General features: G+C 43.5%; 1 protein-coding gene across 3 annotated transcripts in view; it reads right to left on the bottom strand.

Moving 5' to 3' along the window:
• SLC22A15 (solute carrier family 22 member 15) overlaps positions 1–20,154 on the bottom strand; it is an 82,943-nt gene that overhangs the window by 7,205 nt on the left and 55,584 nt on the right. For all 3 annotated transcript variants that reach the window (XM_023259027.2, XM_023259028.2, XR_002744682.2), the window contains exons 7-9: positions 16,820–16,960; positions 14,647–14,732; positions 168–288 (exon numbers count right to left, since the gene is read on the bottom strand). In XM_023259027.2, the coding sequence (XP_023114795.1) occupies positions 168–288; positions 14,647–14,732; positions 16,820–16,960 (348 nt within the window). The remainder of the gene's footprint in view (positions 1–167; positions 289–14,646; positions 14,733–16,819; positions 16,961–20,154) is intronic.

Here is a 20,154-nt window from a genome sequence, read left to right as displayed (position 1 = left end):
TCCCCAGCCAAGCGGGCAAAGTGTGGTCTACACAGACAGCTTCTGGGCTTGCGGCTGCTCGCTGACTTGTTGCTGGCCCCCACTCACTGTGCTCCCGGTGGAATGAGAACCACACCTCTGTTGCTGTGAGCATCTACAGCGAAACACGCGGGATGTGTGAGGCATACCTGATGACTGTGGGGTACAGCTCAGACGTGTAGATGTAGACCACGTTAAAGGCAGCACTGATCGTCAGCTTCCCGAGCAGAGACAAGGAATGGCTGTTCACCACTGCAAACACACCCGTGTCTGAGGAGGACAAGGGTTAACACTTGTGAGGTCCTTCTGGGAGAAAAATTCCTTTAAATGACACAATTGTGAACTAAGCCAGAGGCATTAATATGGATCTCAAACAGTGAGGAGGTGGTAAAACTGAATACACACTCAGAAGGTTTAGTAAGCACACACAACACACACACACACACACACACACACACACACACACACACACACATCTTCTCAGCGTCTTGACTATCCCTGTGAAGTCGTCCATAATGGCGGTCATCATAGGCGATTGAACTTGCTTACTCCTCAATGGCAGAGCTCTTGGAATACTTCTTTACTAAAAGCAAGCTTCGTGGGGATCGTTAAGTCTCATCCACCACGGGGGGCTACTCGCCTCTCCTTCCCAGCCTTGTTCAACAACCAGTGACGGGAAATGGTGGGTAGCATGACAAGCCTTAGCACACGTGGAGTAAGTCTGACAGATACGAGACAGACAGAGGCAAGGTCCAGAAAATCTCCTCTCTGCAGTTTGTATTTCCTGGTGTTCCATTGGACGAGAAGGAATAATCCCAATAAATTACAACCAGAAGGTATCAAATATTAATGTTCTTTAAAGAGCGAGCCTCTAAATATGGAACTACTTTTAATCTTTCTTCTTTCCCAACTTCTTACTTGAATCACTAACCACTAATGACATTTCAGTTTCTTACTGCAATGTTTTCATATAAGATACAAAAATACATTTTATGGCAGTTCCTTTCCCTATCAAAAATACTATCAGGGCAGCTGGGTGGCTCAGTCGGTTAAGCCTGCAACTGTTGGCTTCGGCTCAGGTCATGATCTTGTGACTCTGTGGGTTCGAGCCCCGCACGGGGCTCTGTGCTGACAGTGCAGAGCCTGCTTTAGATTCTCTCTCCCCCTCTCTCGCTGCCGGTCCCCAACTCGTGCTGTCTCTGTCTCTCTCAAAATAAATAAACTTAAAAAAATGACTATCAGGGCGCCTGGGTGGCTCAGTCGGTTAAGCATCCAACTTCAGCTCAGGTCATGATCTCACAGTTTGTGAGTTCAAGCCTCGTGTCAGGCTCTGTGCTGTCAGCCTGGAGCCTGCTTTGGATTCTGTGTCTCCCTCTCTTTCTGCCCCTCCCCCGCTGGTGCTCTGTCTCTCTCTCAAAACAATACACACTAAAAAAATTTTGTTTAGATACTATCAATTATCTCATGCTCCTTTCCTTTATTAACATTATTCTCCCTGGGATCTTGCAATGTAATTATTCCCTTTCAAACATATTTAACCTCTCCATAACCCACTAGTCTCTGCTTTCAAAATAACAATTTCTCCTTCTAAGAAAAAAAAAATCTCATTGACTCTGCTGTCCTTTTCCCCCTTCCCTAGCAAACATCTTCAATGAGTGAGCAACTCACTGTTGCCGCGTATGCATCTGCCCTGTAGCTCACTGCGCTCTGACTTCTAATAACATCCTCTGCTGAAAGTCCTACTCTTAAAGGTCAACAGTGAAGTCCTAATCACCAAAGTAATTGCCTCTCATTGCCCCTGACATTTCTGCCAAATGGAACACACCTGTCCCCTTCCTTGGGACAGCCTGCAGGACTCATAGAAACCACTCCACCCTTAAATAACTCAAAAGCAATATGCTTTCCTCCCTTTGACCTCCACTGTCCCTATGTCCTGATCCATTAAATGGCATGCTTCAGACACGCTTCTGCAGTTGCTTACTTTTCCATCTTGCCTGCCCCAAATATTTCGAGTTACTTCAGCCTAAGGCTGGTATCTGGTTGTATCTGTGCCCCTCACGGCAATACCGTCTTCCACAGTACAATACTCAGCAGTGCCCACTGCGTATCTGTGGAACAACGAAGTAGAAGGACTACAATAGGAATTAATTTAGTGAGAAGAATCTGTGTTCAGGTTCTTTCAACTTCTAAGGAGGGGGTTATTTAAACATGCCATCCTAAAGTATGCTTCGCCTTCCCTGCTTGACTATGAGATAAATCCTCATCTACTTTAAAGACGGCGTCCTGAACACAGTGGCCCAGGCATTGCCAAACCCGACCATCTGGGGCTTTCTCCTCTTCTGCCAGGCTATTTGGAAGAACATGCTAGCTCTCTTAAGGACTGAATATATTATTTTAGGCCATGAGGTGCTTCCGGAAAAAGAACTATGCCGTTCAGCATTTTCCCCGAGAAATATGTCTGCACTTGACATCAACAATCTCATCGATTAAACCAATAATAAGGGCAATTCTTCAATTATTTTCCAGAAAACTTAGCATGTCAAGAAAAGGTATTCAGTGGCCTTGAAGCCAACAGAAATGTGCACATTGGCTTTACTGCAAATGATCTCTGGGACTGTTTTCAATCCATACAGGATGGTGTCTTTCGGAACTGTATAGTGACACTCTAACATCTTTAACAACAGGTTAGGGGATTACCATCCTGAAAATTGAATTCTTTTTTTTTTATTAATTTTTTTTAATGTTTATTTATTTTTGGGACAGAGAGAGACAGAGCATGAACGGGGGAGGGGCAGAGAGAGAGGGAGACACAGAATCGGAAGCAGGCTCCAGGCTCCGAGCCATCAGCCCAGAGCCCGACGCAGGGCTTGAACTCACAGACCGCGAGATCGTGACCTGAGCTGAAGTCGGACACCTAACCGACTGAGCCACCCAGGCGCCCCTGAAAATTGAATTCTAATGGCACACCATGGAAGACTTTTATCTACACACCCGCAGGATCCAAAGCTGGAAGAAGTCTTTTGCATGAAGCTCAGGACACTTCCAGCTGTAACCCATTTGTGGAGCCTGGCTCCAGCCGCACACCCACAGAGTGCTCACAGAAGCCCAACACCTCATCAGATGCTTGAAACTTCTCTTGTACATCCCTGCCAATGGTGTCTGCAGTCACCACTTGAATCTGGGGAGAATTCACTTTCACCCAAGGAAGCCCATGTCAATTTCAGACAGCTCTGTTTATTAGAAAATTCCTTACCTAATGAAGGGTTGGTATCTGAAATCTATAAAGATCTTACGAAACTCAATACCCAAAAACCAAATAATCCAGTGAAGAAATGGACAGAAGACCTGAACAGACACTTCTCCCAAGAAGACATCCAGATGGCTAACAGACATGAAGAGATGCTCAACGTCACTCACCATCAGGGAAATACAAATCAAAACCACAATGAAATACCACCTCACACCTGTCAGAATGGCTAACATGAACAACTCAGGCAACAACAGATGTTGGTGAGGATGCAGAGAAAGAGGATCTCTTTTGCATTGTTGGTGGGAATGCAAACTGGTGCAGCCACTCTGGAAACCAGTATGGAGGGTCCTCAAAAAATTAAAAATAGAACTACCCTATGATCCAATGATTGCACTACTAGGTATTTATTCAAAGAATACAAAAATGCTGATTCAAAGGGGTGCATGCACCCCAACGTTTATAGCAGTGCTATCAACAATAGTCAAATTATGGAAAGAGCCCAAATGTCCGCTGACTGAAGAATGGATAGAGAAGATGTGGTTTATATATATATACAATGGAATACTACTTAGCGATGAAAAAGAATGGAATCTTGCCATTTACAACAATGTGGATAGAACTAGAATGTATTATGCTAAGGAAAATAAGTCAGATAAAGACAGATATCACATGATTTCACTCATATGTGGAATTTGAGAAACTCAACAGAAGAACATAGGGGAAGGGAAGGAAAAATAAGATAAAAACAGAGAAGGAGGCAAACCTTAAGAGACCCTTAAATACAAATTTACCCAAGGGATACAGGAGTGCTGATGCACAGGGGCAATTGTACCCCAATTTTTATACAGCACTTTCAACAATAGCCAAGTTATGGAAAGAGCCTAAATGTCCATCAACTGATGAATGGATAAAGAAGATGTGGTTTATATATATATAATGGAATACTACTTGGCAATGACAAAGAATGAAATATGGCCTTTTGTAGCAACGTGGATGGAACTGGAGAGTGTGATGCTAAGTGAAATAAGTCATACAGAGAAAGACAGATACCATATGTTTTCACTCTTATGTGGATCCTGAGAAACTTAACAGAAGACCATGGGGGAGGGGAAGGGGGAAAAAAAGTTAGAAAGGGAAGGAGGCAAACCATAAGAGACTCTTAAAAACTAAAAATAAACTGAGGGTTGATGGGGGGGTGAGAGGGAGGTGAAAGTGGGTGATGGGCATTGAAGAGGGCACCTGTTGGGATGAGCACTGGGTGTTGTATGGAAACCAATTTGACAATAAATTTCATATTAAAAAAAGAGAGAGAGAGAGAGAGACCCTTAAATACAGAGAACAAACTGAGGGCTGCTGGAGGGGAGGTGGGTGGGGGATGGGTTAAATGGGTGATGGGCATTGAAGAGGGCACTTTTGGGGATGAGCACTGGGTGTCCTACGTAAGAGATGAATCACTGAGTTATCTTTCTAATCACTGATCACTGATCTAATCACTGATGCTAAGACTATACTGTATGTTAACTAACTTGAATTTAAATTTAAAATCACTGATCTAATCACTGATGCTAAGACTATACTGTATGTTAACTAACTTGAATTTAAATTTAAAAAAAGAAAATTATTTCTTATCTTTTTTTTAAAGTATATTTATTTGTTTTAAGAGAGAGAGAGAGAGAGGGAGGAGCAGAGAGAGAGAGGGAGAGAGAATCCCAAGCAGGCTCCAGGCTGTCAGCGCAGAGCCCGGCATGGGGCTCAAACTCACAAATTGTGAGATCATGACCGGAGTCGAAATCAAGAGTCAGATGCTTAACTGACTGAGCCACGCAGGCACCCCTCTTATCTTTTTTGAGGCTTCTTTTTGGGGAGCTTCTAGACTCTTGGTCATCCTGAATCAATATTTAGTAGTTATTTTTAGCCACTGGGCTAAATCCTTTGATTCTTGACCTTGATCTGCAAATAAAATCAAATATTACTGCCTATTACCAGTGAATATCCAAAGTAACTGCTTTGAAAAAAGAGTGATTTAAAAAGGAAAATTAAACTCAATTATCTTTGGGGGAAAAAAAGGTAATTCTTAAAACACGTGTATCCTTCAAAGCACTGAATTCAAGACGTTGTAAGTTTTTTCCAATGATGCAGTTATACGACCATCATTTTTGAGACTAGCTGTCTGGAAGTTTTCTTAGAGTCCATATGAGGTCATCAGAACAAAAAGAATGTTTTACTCATATTTCACTGACCCCAAATAGTAAAAATTAAGCTTAATTGTCCACTTCATTCACTGGCTGAATGTGGCAAATTTGGGATGGTTCGCATATATGTTAAAATTCTTTAAGACAGTGGTATGCCCTCTACTATGATACATAATTGCGGGCAAAAACCCACAATTCATTTGCTTCCCCTTTTTTTTTTATTAAAAATTTTTTTCAACGTTTATTTATTTTTGGGACAGAGAGAGACAGAGCATGAACGGGGGAGGGGCAGAGAGAGAGGGAGACACAGAATCGAAAACAGGCTCCAGGCTCCGAGCCGTCAGCCCAGAGCCCGACGCGGGGCTCGAACTCACGGACCGCGAGATCGTGACCTGGCTGAAGTCGGACGCTTAACCGACTGCGCCACCCAGGCGCCCCTTGCTTCCCCTTTTTTAAAGAAAAATACCGTATATGCAAAAGATCTGTCACTACAGTTTTTTCTAAATTTCTAAGTTAGAAATTTCTAAAATTTCACATGAATGAAATGAGTCAGTTTGAGGACTTCTGTGTCTGGCTTCTTTTAGTTACCATTCATGCTTTTGACATTTGTCCATGTTGTGGTATGTATCAGTAAGTCACAGTTCAATCCTTTTAATGTTTTGAGTAATACTTCACTGTATGAATATACCACAATTTGTCTATCCCTTCTTCAGCTGGTGGGTATTGGGCTCCTTCCAGTTTGGGGGCTATTATTAATAAACCTACTACGAACATTTGCATCAAAGTCTTTGTGCAAATCGTGTTTCTGCTTCCCTTCAGAAAAGGTGAGTCATACAGCAAGCGTATACTTCCCTTTGAAATAAGCTGCTAATGTTTTTCAAAGTGTCGCTACCATTTTACATTTCTATCAGCAGTATATAAGAGTTCTGGTTCTCCTGTATCATGGTCAGTGTTTGATATGGTCAGCCTCTACGTTCTCTTATAGAAGTTGTATGGTTTTAGCCTTTGCATTTAAGTCTCTCGTCCATTTTGAGTTGATTACTGCATATGATGAGACATGCAAGTTGAAGTCAAATTTTTTGCACATGGATATCCAATTATTCCAGCACCAAGTGGTGAAAAGATTATCTTTTCCTCACTGAACTAACTTGTCATCGTTGGCCAAAAATCAACCAGATGCATTTTTCTCTTTGTAACGTTAAAATTGGATAAAACATTTTTAAAGGGTGATCAAAACCTCAGGCCCCTCAAAAAACAAAATAAAAGTCACCTGACCATATGCATGGGTTTATTTCATACTAAATTCTGTTCTATTATCTATATATCCATTCTTATCTGCCAATATCGTACTGTCCTGATTCATGTAACTTTGTAGGAAGTTTTAAAATCAGGTAGGGTAAGTCTTCCAACTTTATTTTTCTTGATAAAACTCAGTTTGGATATTCGAGATCCTTTACATCTCTATAAAAATTTTGGTATTAATTTGTCGACATCTGTCCACAAAAAGAAGTCTGCTGGAAACTTTATTGGGATTGACCGTGCTGAAGACAGTGATTTGGGAAGAACTGACACCTTAAACAACATCTTCGGACCTTTAGTAGTATGGTAATCTCTTCATTTATTTTTATTATTATTATTACCACCAATTCATTAATGTAGTCTCTGCTTTGATTTCTCTCATCAACATTTTATATTTTATAGTTTTCTACAGGTCTGAAACATATTTTGTAAAACTTATCCCTAAATACATCATATTTTTAATTTATTATAAATGGTATTGTTTTCTTTCAATTTTATTTTATCTAAGTTTGTTTATTGAATTAAGTAATCTCTATACCCAAAGTGGGACTCAAACTCACGACCCTGAGATCAAGAGTCGCATGCTCTACAAACTGAGCCAGCCAGGCACCCCTCTGTCACTTTAAATTGTTTGTTGCTAATAGATAGAAATAAAAGGTGTCACATGACTCTGAAACTCATTAATTTTAGTAGATTTTAATATTTCCTAGGATTTTCTATGGAGACGACCATGTACCCTTGTGAATAAAGACAGTTTTACTTCTTCCTTTCTAATTTGGATCCCTTTAATTTCTCTTTATTGGCTTATCGTATTCATTAGTAATTTCAGTACAATGTTCCATAGAAGTGATAAGAATGGACATCCTTGCCTTTGTCCTGATCTTAGGGAACAAGTACTTAGCTTTTCACCATTAAATGCGATGTTGGCTGTAGGTTTCCCCCAATGACCTTGATCAACTACTTCCAGTTGGTTGATGGTTTTTGTAATGAATGGATATTGAATTCTGACAAGTGCTTTTTCTACTTGTATTGAAATGATCATATGATTTTTTTTCTTTCAGCTTTTGAAGATGGTGAATAACACTGATTAGATTTTGAATGTCAAAATAACCCTGCACTGAGAGCATAAACCCTGCTTGGTCACGATGTATTACCCTTTTTGAGCATTGCTGGATTCAATTTGCTAATATTTAGTTGAGGATTTTTGTCATCGATGCTGACCTGCAGTTTTCTTGCAAGGTCTTTGGTTTTATATCAGGATAACTGCTGGCCTCAAAAATGAGGTTGGGGGAGTATTCCTCCCTTCTGTATTTTCTGGAAGAATATACAGGATTAGTATTATTTCTTCCTGGAATTCTGCCTGGAATTCTCTTACAGGAATGTTTTTACCTACAAATTAAATTTCTTTAATAGATAGAGGTCTATTCAGGTTATCTGCTTTTTTGAGTAGGATTTGGTAGTTTGTATCTTTGAAAGAATGGATCCATTTTGCCTAAGCTGGATTTACTGGCATAAAAATGTGTACAATATTCCTTATAGATGCCAACAGGTTCTACGGGTTCCCCTCTTTCATTCTTGATATTGCTGATGTGTGTCTTCTCTCTTTGGCTGGAGGTTTACTGACTTTATATATCTCAACAACCAGCTTTTGGTTTCATTGATTTTTCTCTAGCATTTTTCAGTTTTTATTTCATTGATATTTGTTCTTATTAGTTCCTTTCTTCTCTTTGCATTGTGCTTAATTTGTCATTAAAAAATTTTTTTTAATGTTTATTTTTGAGAGAGAGAGTGCAAGCAGGGGAGGGGCAGAGAAAGAGGGAGACACAGAATCCGAAGCAGGCTCCAGGCTCTGAGCTGTCAGCAGGGACCATGAGATCATGACCTGAGCTGAATTCGGACGCTCAACAGACTGAGCCACCCAGGTGCTCCTGTCATTACTTTTTTTTTTATTATTTGCTTAAGAAAGAACCTTAGATCATTAATTTGAAAACTTTTCAACTAAATTTTTCTCTAAGCCCTGCTTTACTGCATCCCACAATCTTTGATACGTTATAATTTTTGTTTAATTAAAAATATTTTCTAATTTCCTTTGCAATTTCCTTTCTTCTTTGACCCGTTTTTACAAGAATGTCTTTTAAAATCCAAATATCTGAGGATTTCCCTGATATCTTCTGGTTACTGATTTCTAGCTTAATTCCATTCTCATCAAATAACTATTTGGGGGGGAGCACCAGGGTGGCTCAGTCAGCTAAGCGTCTGACTCTTGATTTCAGCTCAGGTCATGATCCCATGGTTCATGAGTTCGAGCCCCAAATCATGCTTTGTGCTGACAGCGCAGAGCCTGCTTGGGATTCTCTCACTCTCTCTCTCTCTCTCTCTCTCTCTCTCTCTGTCTCTCTCTCTCTCCCCCTCTCTCTGCCCCTCCCCAACCTGTGTTTCCTCTCTCAAAAATTTTTTAAAAATAACTATTTTGGGAAGATCTCAATCCTTTTCAATTTTTGAAACTTGTTTTACGGCCCAAATGTGACCCTTCTCGGTAAACGTTCCATGCGCTTTTCAGATGGAATGCCTGTTCTGCTGTATTTGGGTACAGTGTTCGACAAATGGCAGTTAGGTCATGTTCAAGTCTCCATATCCTTCGGCATTTTCTGTCTGATTTTTCTATCAGTGGTTGAGAGAGGGGTGGTGAAATATCCAACTATGATTTTGGATTTGTCTATTTATTCTTTCAGTTCTATCCAATTTCGCTTCCTGTATTCTGAATCTGTTATTAGATGCATACACAATCAGGACTATTACATCTTCTTGATGAACACGCTTTCTCATTACGTGTTTATAGCTTTCATCAAATGAGGAAAGTATCTGACTGCCATTTCTGCAAATAATGTTTTCTTTACTTCCTCCTTCTTCGACTCCAATTACAAATACACGTTAGGCTTTGTGTTGCCCTATAACTCATTGATACCTTGTTAACTCTTCATTCAATTATTTTTTTCTGCTTCATTCTGCATGGTTTCTTTAGATACGTCTTTTTCACTGATCTTCTGTGGTTAATCTCATTCACTGGATTTGTTTTTCATATAACATATGCTTCATTTCTAGATGTCACATGATGTCTTTTTTTTTTATCCTCTATTTCTCCGTTCATGATGATCATGCTTTCCTCTATCTTCTTAAATGTGTGGAACATCTTGATAATAGCTGTTTTCAAGTTCTTGTCTCCTCATTCTATCATCTGGGTCATTTCTGGTTTTGTTTCTATTGATATGTTTCCTGGTTATAGGTGGTATTATCCTGCCTGGTAGTTTTGGCTGGATGCCATACACTGTGGATATGACGGTGCTGGATTTTACTGTCTTCCTTGACTGCTCTTTGTTCTGGGATGCTGTTACTTTGTTTTTCTTCTTTGTTTTTTGGGGGAGGCTTTTTCTTGTAGGGGGGATGCTGTTACTTTGAATCATTTGATCCTTCTATGATTTTTAAAGCACTTTGAGGACATGCAGAGAAGGCCTTTAGCGTAGGGCTGCTTTGACCCAGGAGGTCTCTACTCAATGCTGCACATCTGGCTGAAAAGAACACAAACTAGGCATGGCCTTGGATTCCAAGAATTATTCCAAATGCTGCTTCCTCGTGGTCCTCTCTCTGGCCTCAGTGGTTTCCTCAAACTCCTGCACAAATCAGGAAGCAGCCTAAGACTCAGAGGCCCCTTCTGCAGATCTCTGGAGTTCATCCTCTGTGTATCTTACTCCTCTTCAGTCATTTTTCTAGCGAATTCTAGAAATCGTGGCCTCCCCAGGTTTTAATACTGTCTTCTCAGTTCAGTGCTGGGCTCCCTGTCCCTGCACCATGACTTCGACACCCTGGGTTAGGTCAGTCTTGGGGAGCACTTTGTTTCCTTCCCCTCGGGGATCACTGTCTTTCCTGGACAGCCTGCTGTCCAGTGTCTGAAAATCAGAGTTTTTTATATTTGTCTGGTTTTATGGCTATTTAACACAGGAGGATAGCTGGTCTCCATTCCTATCATGGTCCAAAGTTGAAGTCCCCATAGTGTTTTGCCGTGTCGATTCTCACATGGCACCTTCTGACTTTACTGTTGTTGCTTCTCTCTAATCACTCATCTTTCTCACCCGACTGTAAGCTCTTAGGGCCTAGGGACTAGGTCTTGTTTATGAATTGTGTCCTGTACGTGGCCAACACAAGAGAAGTCAAGTGAATGGAATGGGCAGATCAAGATAGATAAAAGAAATGAGATAGAGAGGTGCTCAGAGTGGAGCACCTTGAAATGTTTCAACTATGAAACTTGTTTATCTGGTCGTGTGCTGTGACTTCCTAGTATTCAGACTCTGGCAGGACCGTAACTGCCAGGAACCAACCTCCTTGCCAATAAGAGCCCAGTGTCAGTCAGTCAGTCTGACAATGCAGGTTCTTGAACCCTGGCCAATTCCCATAAGACCTGTCTGCTGAAGAGTTAAGAACTGACTTGAATTAGGCAGCGTTAATTCTCTAAGACAAAAGTCTCACCATGTGCAATGAATACACTGGCTGTAAAACTCCAAGATGGCAAATCAGCATTCCCCCAAAGGCACTGGTTTTAGAATCAGAAAGATCTGAAATCTGAATCCTAGATGTGCTGCTTACCTGCTGTGCAAACCTAGGTAAGTTGCTTGACCTATCTGAACTTTAGCTTCCTTATAAAATGGGGGTAATACCTAATATCTTCTCTAGATGAAGACAACCCAGTATACCGTTAACCCTTAATAAATGATAGTATTGTAGGTTTAATTAGGATCCTTTAAGCAAAGATAGAAGTCAGGTAAAATGCATTAGTAGCCACCTGGTAACACTACCCCCAGGGAGAACATTTACTTGGAGGCCACCCAACGTGCAAATATGCACTAGGCAGGACACTTTGCCTAATAATTATAAACCACAGGCCGAGGGATGCCAAACAATCTGTTTTCTAGCTTACTGGCTGTTTCTTCTAGGGGTGTGCCTGTCCATCTGTCTGTCTGTGCCTCAGACACAGAGAACCACAATCATACTCAGGTACTAAAAAACAGTTGGCAGGTACTGGGACACCTAAATTGGCTGGAAGAAGAGAGGGAATATATGTTTGGCGGGAAAAATTGAGGGGGAAATGGGTACAAAAAGTTCTGACAAGATGCTAATAAAATTTTTCAAACTACTAGGTGTCTTTCTTAATATATATTTATCAGAACTTCTGGAACAGGCAGCTTAAGGCTGAGCACTTTGGAAACACTGAGATTTACAAGAGGGCCATCGAAATATTTTAAGAAGTAAACAGGAAAGGTTCAAAGAACGTTTAGAGAACAAATGTTTTCAGCTCAAAGAAGAGAAGGTTCAGGAATAGTTAAAATGACTCCTGGCAAACACAGGAAGGATTATGCAAAAGAAGGGGGTGGCCACCTGTCCTCTTGCCCTAGTGATGAATAAAATGAAAAGAAATGGACTCAGTTGTGACAGAAGAGGCCCACTCTAATGGCTATTAAAAATAGAAACAATTTTCTAAGGGACAGTGTGAGATTTTTTTTCCCCTGGAAATCTTCAAAAATAGAGTAGACGTCCACTTTTCTAAGGATAACAGAGGTACCATGTTGGTGAGGCGCTTTCCTGGGGTCTGAAAGATTCCCTGCTATGCTGTTTCTTATTCACAGTCCACCAAGGGGCACAATCAACAAAGGGCTTGAGCTTTTCCTCTCTCTCTCTTTTTTTTAAATTTGTTTAATGTTTGTTTATTTATTTATTTTTGAGAGAGAGAGAGAGAGAGACAGCATGCAGCATGAGTGGGGAAGCGGCAGAGAGAGAGGGAGACACAGAATCTGAAGCAGGCTCCAGGCTCTGAGCTGTCAGCAGCACAGAGCCCGACGCAGGGCTCGAACCCACTAACTGTGAGATCATGACCTGAGCCGAAGTCGGACGCTTAACCGACTGAGCCACCCAGGCGCCCGCCCCACTGAACTTTTTCTCTCATAACGGCCCTGAAGTGAGCAGAGAGTGGGGTGGGCCTGGATGGAGCCCACACACCTGCTTTCACTTGGGTTTCTGTAGAAAGGGTCCCATGCAGAGTGTCGGGAGGGGGGGGTTCCCTGGAGTGCACAGATAGGTGAGAGGGGGAAGGACATAAACTGGCCTGGCTGACAGAAGTGTGAGAGGTGACAGGTGTGCTTAGAGCAATAAGGAAACATTTTTCTCTCCAAGGTGACAGATAGAACAATGGACTTTTAGAGATAGAAAGCAACTGAATTTCCAAGGTGTCTATGAAAAACAAAAGCTGAATCTAAAGCCACAATATGATGGTTTGAAACCATCTGTCTGTCCCAGACCAACAGAACCGGGCACTTAATTCTACGAGCCCACGGCAGGGCAGCAGCTGAGGACGGTCTCCCTTTCCCGGCACTAGCAAAGGTAACAGTTTCCTTAGACAATAAAAAACAAGCAAACTTACTCACTTCTCTAGTTTCTGCGATTCCATGAAAATCACTCTAAGGCTGGGTCAAATAACTGGGTCAAATCCACAGTCATGAACAAACTGCCCTCTGGATTCGAGGCACAGAACTTGACGTGGCAACTGGCAACATAGCAGGTGTCCTGGAGGGTTCCAGAACTAGAACATGAGGCTTTGGGGTCTGCAGTGGGGCACTGGTGCAACTGAACCGTGAGGAGAAGCAATGGCCAAGGGTGCGTTTCATATGTGATTTGCTGTCAGGAAAGACATTCTCCAGCTGCCTTTCTAGTAGCTGTCAAACTCCAGTAGCTGTGAAACCGCCTCACAATGATTCCCACCTGAAGTAAAAGCTCCAGGATGGGGCCCCATTAAGATCCAAAAGCCCCCCAAACAGGGCTTTTGCTGTACCGTATGCCCCCAGCAGCACCGGGTTTGTTACGGCCCGCTCCTCATTGTTGAAATGACTGCCCATGGGGCGCCTGGATGGCTCAGTCGGTTAAACGTCCAACTTCAGCTCAGGTCATGATCTCACGGTTCATGAGTTCGAGCCCTGCGTCAGGCTCCGGGCTGACGGCTCGGAGCCTGGAGCCTGCTTCGGATTCTGTGTCTCCCTCTCTCTGCCCCTCCCCAGCTTGCGCTCTGTCTCTCAAAAATAAATAAAATGTTAAAAAAAAATTTTTTTAAGAAAGTAAAGAAAATCACTACCCAAATCAGTTTTTTGACGTTTTAGCTAGTAGGCCTCACATGTGTTAGTGCAAGGAAAAAAAAAAAAAAAAAGGTTGAGAACCATCACTCTTATACACTTTCTATAAAGGGAAAGAAATCAGGATGCCAAAGGGACCCTTTTCTTGCAGCTATGTTTGCACAGCCACAAATATAGAAAAATGCCCAAGTTTCCTAAAGCTGTTTTGTTCACACTTTATATAAGAATGAGAAAATGTCAGGCGTCACCAACAGTGAACACTACTCACACTGTTACCGCTGTTATCATCAGGGTGCCCTGGGAGTATGGATGGAGGTGCTGAGGGTGCCGTTGAGAACCAGCGTCTCTGACCTCTGATCTGTGATTGGCTGGAACGGGGAGTGCAATCTGTAACCCTGGATGGAGTTTCTCTCTGCAGAACTACATGGTCCTCCCCATCAGCAAATAAGCAACTCTAATACCAGCGTTGCAGCCCAGACGCCCCAGATGGTGGCTTAATCGCCCGCAAGAATTAATAGCGCACCTCTAAGCACATTATTCACCCAGAGAACAGTTTAGGCAACGGGCAAGATTCTGGCCCATTATGCTCCACACAATCGCTAAATAACATGCAATCATAGAAATGAAGCATGGCATATGGTAATCTCTCCACGATATTGGGATTCATTGTCATAAAAGCGCCGTTCAGAACCCTTATGTAGAAATCTGAAAGGCTTACCTTTCTTTTCTGGAAGGAACATCACAATAAGACAAGCCAGTCCTCCTAGGCACAGAAATGCTGCTAAGGTCCGCTTCCGGCCACACCTAAACAATGGAAAGAAATGACACATTTCTCTTGGGGATCTTGTAAACGCATCTGCGGCTTCTCCTGAACCTCCTTCCTGAAACGTCCCCAGTGGCATTATATACGTTCGTCTTTGATTAAGGAATGGGTGGCAAATGGGACTGACCAGGACATAGAATATGTGACCATCACAATGCAAAGAACTAGCTGGATGGCAGCATCAAACGACGTGTGCAGGAGAAGAACAGAGAATCGCTCTGTTCCTGAGGGTTCGCTCTGTTCCGGGTGGTTCTGAATGCTTTCTGTCGAGCATTTTACTTAGTCCTCAAAATAAACCTATAAGGCATGTGCTGTGCCTTCCATCTTCCAGAGAATGAAAATAAATAAAACATGGAGAATGGAGTCTCCCAACTCACTTCCTTTCCTCGGTACTGAAATCTTAAGCACTTCAGATTTTATTTTATTTATTTAAAAAAAAATTTTTTTTAACATTGATCCATTTTTGAGAGACAGAGAGACAGAGCATGAGCAGGGGAAGGACAGAGAGAGAGGGAGACACAGAATCCAAAGCAGGCTCCAGGCTGCTCTGAGGTGTCAGCACAGAGCCAGATGCGGGGCTCGAACTCACGAACCGCGAGATCGTGACCGAAGTCGGAAGCTTAACCGACTGAGCCACCCGGGTGCCCCAAGCACTTCAAATTTTCAACACTGTAAAACAAGCCCCTCTCTCTTAAAAATGCAAACTGAAAAGAATTTCTTGTTAGTACGTCAGAATCAAGTGAAATTTATGGCACGCTTTATGAAGGGAAATCATTTTCAAAGAAGAGCTTGAGGCTTGGGCGAAAGACACTGGCAGTGACAAGGCTCCCTTCACGAGGAGCCTAAGACCCGCTAGGTCCCCTGCAGGACCTTTGGTAGCACCTGTAACTTTTCTGACAATTTTGCCAGGGAATTTTATAATCCCTAGTTTGAAGGTAAGTACAGCTTACTGAGCTTGTTAAGGCCGTAAAACTAACACGTGGCTAGGACCAGATTTGAATTCAGTGGCAGCGGCTGGGAGACAGGACAGGACGTGGGTCCCCAGGTCACACTGTGCTTCATGTAACACCAGTACTGAACGCCCTTCAGTGGACAGGCACCACGCTAGGCAGGCAGTGAGGAGGCAAAGCCACACAGGGAACTCCCGTGGATGGCACCCTTCTAAACCTTCAGTCGTCCTCGGAGGTGCGCGTGGGCAGCTGTGACAGCACAGAGGAGGGGCATCTGGCACACCGGAGGTGTTGGGGACGGATTTCTGAATTTGCAGCCTGACTCGGCTCTTGGACCAGCACTGACCGCAAGCTTGGTCACTAACAGAGAGGTCGGCAGAGACAACTGGGACCGCCCCCAGAGAAAGGGTTCCACTGAACAGAATCCAAACTTGCCCTTTGGAAGGCGCTAAGCATGCCATTCATGACAACATCACCAAGGAATGCTGTTTTGCTTTGAGTGATGGTTTCTGGGTAGTGGGACAAGGCACGATCCAGCAGATTCCTGGTTCATACAGAATGGGGTTTTCGGTTGTCCTGGTCAGGCGCTCAGGAACAGAAGTGACTCCAGACAACTGAGGAAAAGGTACTTTGTCAAAGAGTTTTGAAAGGGCCTTGTAAAACTGCCCGCTGACAATGAGAAGCAAAAGCAGGGTGTATTCCTCCCCTCAACAAAGTCGAGTGGGTCTTAAGAGGGAAGAAAAGTCTTTCCAGGCCCTCCAGTTCTATGCCTTGTGTAGGAATGCACGTGACAGGGGCTGGGTCCATGGAGTTCTATCTACACAGAGCCAATACTCCTATCTGTTGGGGCTAACAAATGACACACAGGCTACTCGAAAACCTTCTGGCGGTAGTGCATTTGGATTGAACACCTACGTAAAAACTCACAAACATGAAACCCAAGAAATGCCACCCTAAAAAATGAATTCTAACTGCATTTGGTCAGAGAATAAATCACCATCGCGTGCTTAACAGATACTAGCTGTGGACAAAGACAAAAATCTTTAAGTATTTATGGATATAAGAGCATGTGTATGTACGTATTCTACGTAGTCCGCTTCATACTCGTCTATACTCACCATTTTTGGTTAATCAAGTAGATGCAGATAGGGTAAGAAGGAATCTCTATGAGGCCAGACAGGGCCAGGTTGGCATAAATATTTCCGCCGAGATCACCTGCACTCAGAGTGAGCCCATAATACACCAAGCTGCACACGAACCTGCAGTTGGGGGTAAAAGACAAGAAGGACAACAGAACAAGTACATTAAGAATCTGCCGGGGAAGATTCGATCACTGGTTCAGTGTAATGCCACGTGTCGTAAGCAGTGAGCCTGACATTCCCACTGACCTTCCTATCCCGATCGAAATTTTTACTAGGAAAAAATACAAATGTAAGGGGCCTTGGAAATTATCTGCGCTGCACTTGGATGCTCTCTAAAGCAAACGAGTGGTCAGCTGCTGAAAGAGCAAACACGCTGACCTTTCATCAAGCATATCTGCATTTAATAGAAGACAAGGACGATTCTTACTTTAATCCAGCAGTTACCGGAACCCTTGCCGTAGGTGACTGCTGGGTCAAAATGACTCTAGAGAAGAACTCCCGGGGGGAAAGCCAAGAGAGGATGGTGTTGAGAACATGCACTGAGAAGCGACTGGAGTCGGTGGTGGTGACCTGTATAGGCCAGAAATGACTGGCACTGCACCCCCCTGACCAGGTTCTTGACCCCACCCGACATTCAGCAGGCGTATGTGCTGTAGACACCCAGACAGGAAAGGGAAGACCAGGGGACAGCAGAGGAAGGACACTTTAAAAAGCCACTAGTTTATTTCTGCATGCCGTTACTGCAATACATAGGGAGAACCTCCTGGGTGGCAGGCACTGAGCCAACCTCTCAAGGTCTGGGAACCGAGGAACCCAGGAGCTTTAGTGTTTATTTATTTTTGAGTGAGAGCGTGCACAAGCAGGGAAGGGGCAGAGAGAGGGAGACAGAGGGTCCAAAGCGGGCTCCATGCTGACAGCAGAGCCCTGATGCGGAGCTTGAACTCAGGAACCACGAGATCATGACCTGTGCCGAAGCCGGACGCCCGACTGAGCCACTGAGGCGCCCCAAGCCCAAAGGCTTTAAATAAGCGAAGCAAAGTACCATCCTGAAGCCCCAGGTTGAGGATTTCTCAGACAGAGTGAAGGAAATAATACAAACTTGTGTGCCTAGGAAACTGCATTATTAAAAATAAAACAGAACAGAACATACAAAAACAAAACCCTGAAACTAGGCTTAGTAGTTGATGAATATGTTTCCTAACCATACGTTTCTATTAAATGTACTACAGGTTTTGGGAGCACATCAGTTTTTACATTTTGCAATTCACTTTGACAGGTGTTTATTCCGGGGACGTTTCCATTTGCTTCCCTTTAATTTTCCTTAGAACAAATCCGATGAGCTGTGGCGTGATGAGATCAAACAGGAAAGGGAAAGCTTTCTTTCCATCTCTGCCAAAACAGCAAAGTGGGCGAAGCGCCCTGGGCTATTAAGAAGGGGCTGCAGTGGACAGGAGATGTGTGGGGGATGGGAAGAGGGGACCCTGGAGCTCGACTGCTTGGTGGGTCATCCCCTCCTGGCAAATGAGCCAGGGGTGCCAGCTACTTCCCATTACCTCTCACTGGGCGAGCTGTCACTCGTATTCTAAGGATGATGAGCAGTGTCGGAGCCAGGACGTCATGAGTAAGGATGCAAGGGGTCACTGAGTTGTCTGTGTTCCCTGCCCCCCAGAACCCTGTCTGTAAGCAGTAAGCTAAAAAATGTAAACCCATGCAGTTTTCTAAAGTATTTTTAAAATCCTTTGTACCTGCAGTAGATACCCTCCTCTGAGAGGTGTATCTATCAGTGTGTTCACTCTGCATTTAAAATAGAAATCCCAGGGGCGCCTGGGCGGCTCAGTCAGTTAAGCATCCGGCTTCGGTCACGATCTCGCGGTTGGTGGGTTCGAGCCCCGTGTCGGGCTCCGTGCTGACAGCTCAGAGCCTAGAGCCTGCTTCAGATTCTGTGCCCCCCACCCTGGGCTCTCTGCCCCTCCCCACTTGTATTCTCTCTCTCTCTCTCTGTCTCTCTCCCTCTCAAAAATAAACATTAAAAACTAATAATAATAAATAAACAAAATAGATATCCCGGTGAAGCAATTCCCACCATGGAAACACACATACGTATTTAAACCCAGTTGTGATGACAGCAAGTCAGGCTCAAATAAAGCCCAGTTCAGGACACATGAGGCATCTGGTGCCCTCTCGTGGGGAGGGAGAACGGGGAGAGCATGGGCAAGGAGGGCCTACAGTCCCAAGGCGGGCACTATGCTTGGGAGCTTCCTTAATGGCAAGTTGGTCATTGGGATGCATAATTACAGCTATTAAAATCATCTTGACCCTTTTTATGGGCCCAAGCAAACTTTAAAATGCTTGCATAATATTTAACGGTATATTTAGGGCATCAAAGAACTGTTGAAAAAGGAACCACTGTGGGGAGTAACCAGAAGCACAGATGTGAAACACAGAGGTGTGATTTTACTCCCGGGGAAGGGCTTTCTTCAATGACAGACCCACAGAAAAGAATTCGGAATTTTATGGCATCTTCAGAAAGAGCAGCAGTATGTGGAATGACTCTGCTTCTGTTATGGCATATTTTAGCATTCGGAGCCCAAGGGGAAGAGGTTTATTTGAGAAGAACTCCTGTGGCTGTGTAAGATATAAACGGGGACGGGGTGCCTGGGTGGCTCAGTCGGTTGAGCATCCGACTTTAGTTCAGGTCACGATCTCACGGTCTGTGAGTTCGACCCCCGCGACGGGCTCTGTGCTGACAGCTCAGAGCCTGGAGCCTGCTTCGGATTCTGTCTCTCTCTCTCTCTCTCTCTCTCTGCCCCTCCCCCACTCACACTCTGTCTCTCTCTGTCAAAAATAAATAAACATTAAAAAAAAAATTTATAGGGGCGCCTGGGTGGCGCAGTCGGTTGGGCGTCTGACTTCAGCCAGGTCACGATCTCGCGGTCCGTGGGTTCGAGCCCCGCGTCGGGCTCTGGGCTGATGGCTCAGAGCCTGGAGCCTGTTTCCGATTCTGTGTCTCCCTCTCTGCCCCTCCCCCGTTCATGCTCTGTCTCTCTCTGTCCCCCCAAAAAATAAAAAAAAATTAAAAAAAAAAATTTATAAAATAAACAGGGACGCTCTCCCTGGCTCCATGTCTACTTTGTTGGTTTGTTCATCTGTTTTTTATCCCCTGAAGGCCAGACTCCAGAAGTTAACATGCCTCCAAAGAACAAACAACCTTAAAACAAGAAGTAAATTATCCTCAAGAAGAAGGCAGAGGGTTTGACTGTCTATATGACATGCAAATGCTGAGTTTTACGGAGCCCTAAGCGCCAGCACAT

The sequence above is a fragment of the Felis catus genome, chromosome C1, assembly GCF_018350175.1.
Source record: "Felis catus isolate Fca126 chromosome C1, F.catus_Fca126_mat1.0, whole genome shotgun sequence".
Taxonomy (NCBI): Eukaryota; Metazoa; Chordata; class Mammalia; order Carnivora; family Felidae; genus Felis; species Felis catus.
Note: the sequence above shows the minus strand (reverse complement) of the source record. Positions and strands in the feature narration are given on the sequence as shown.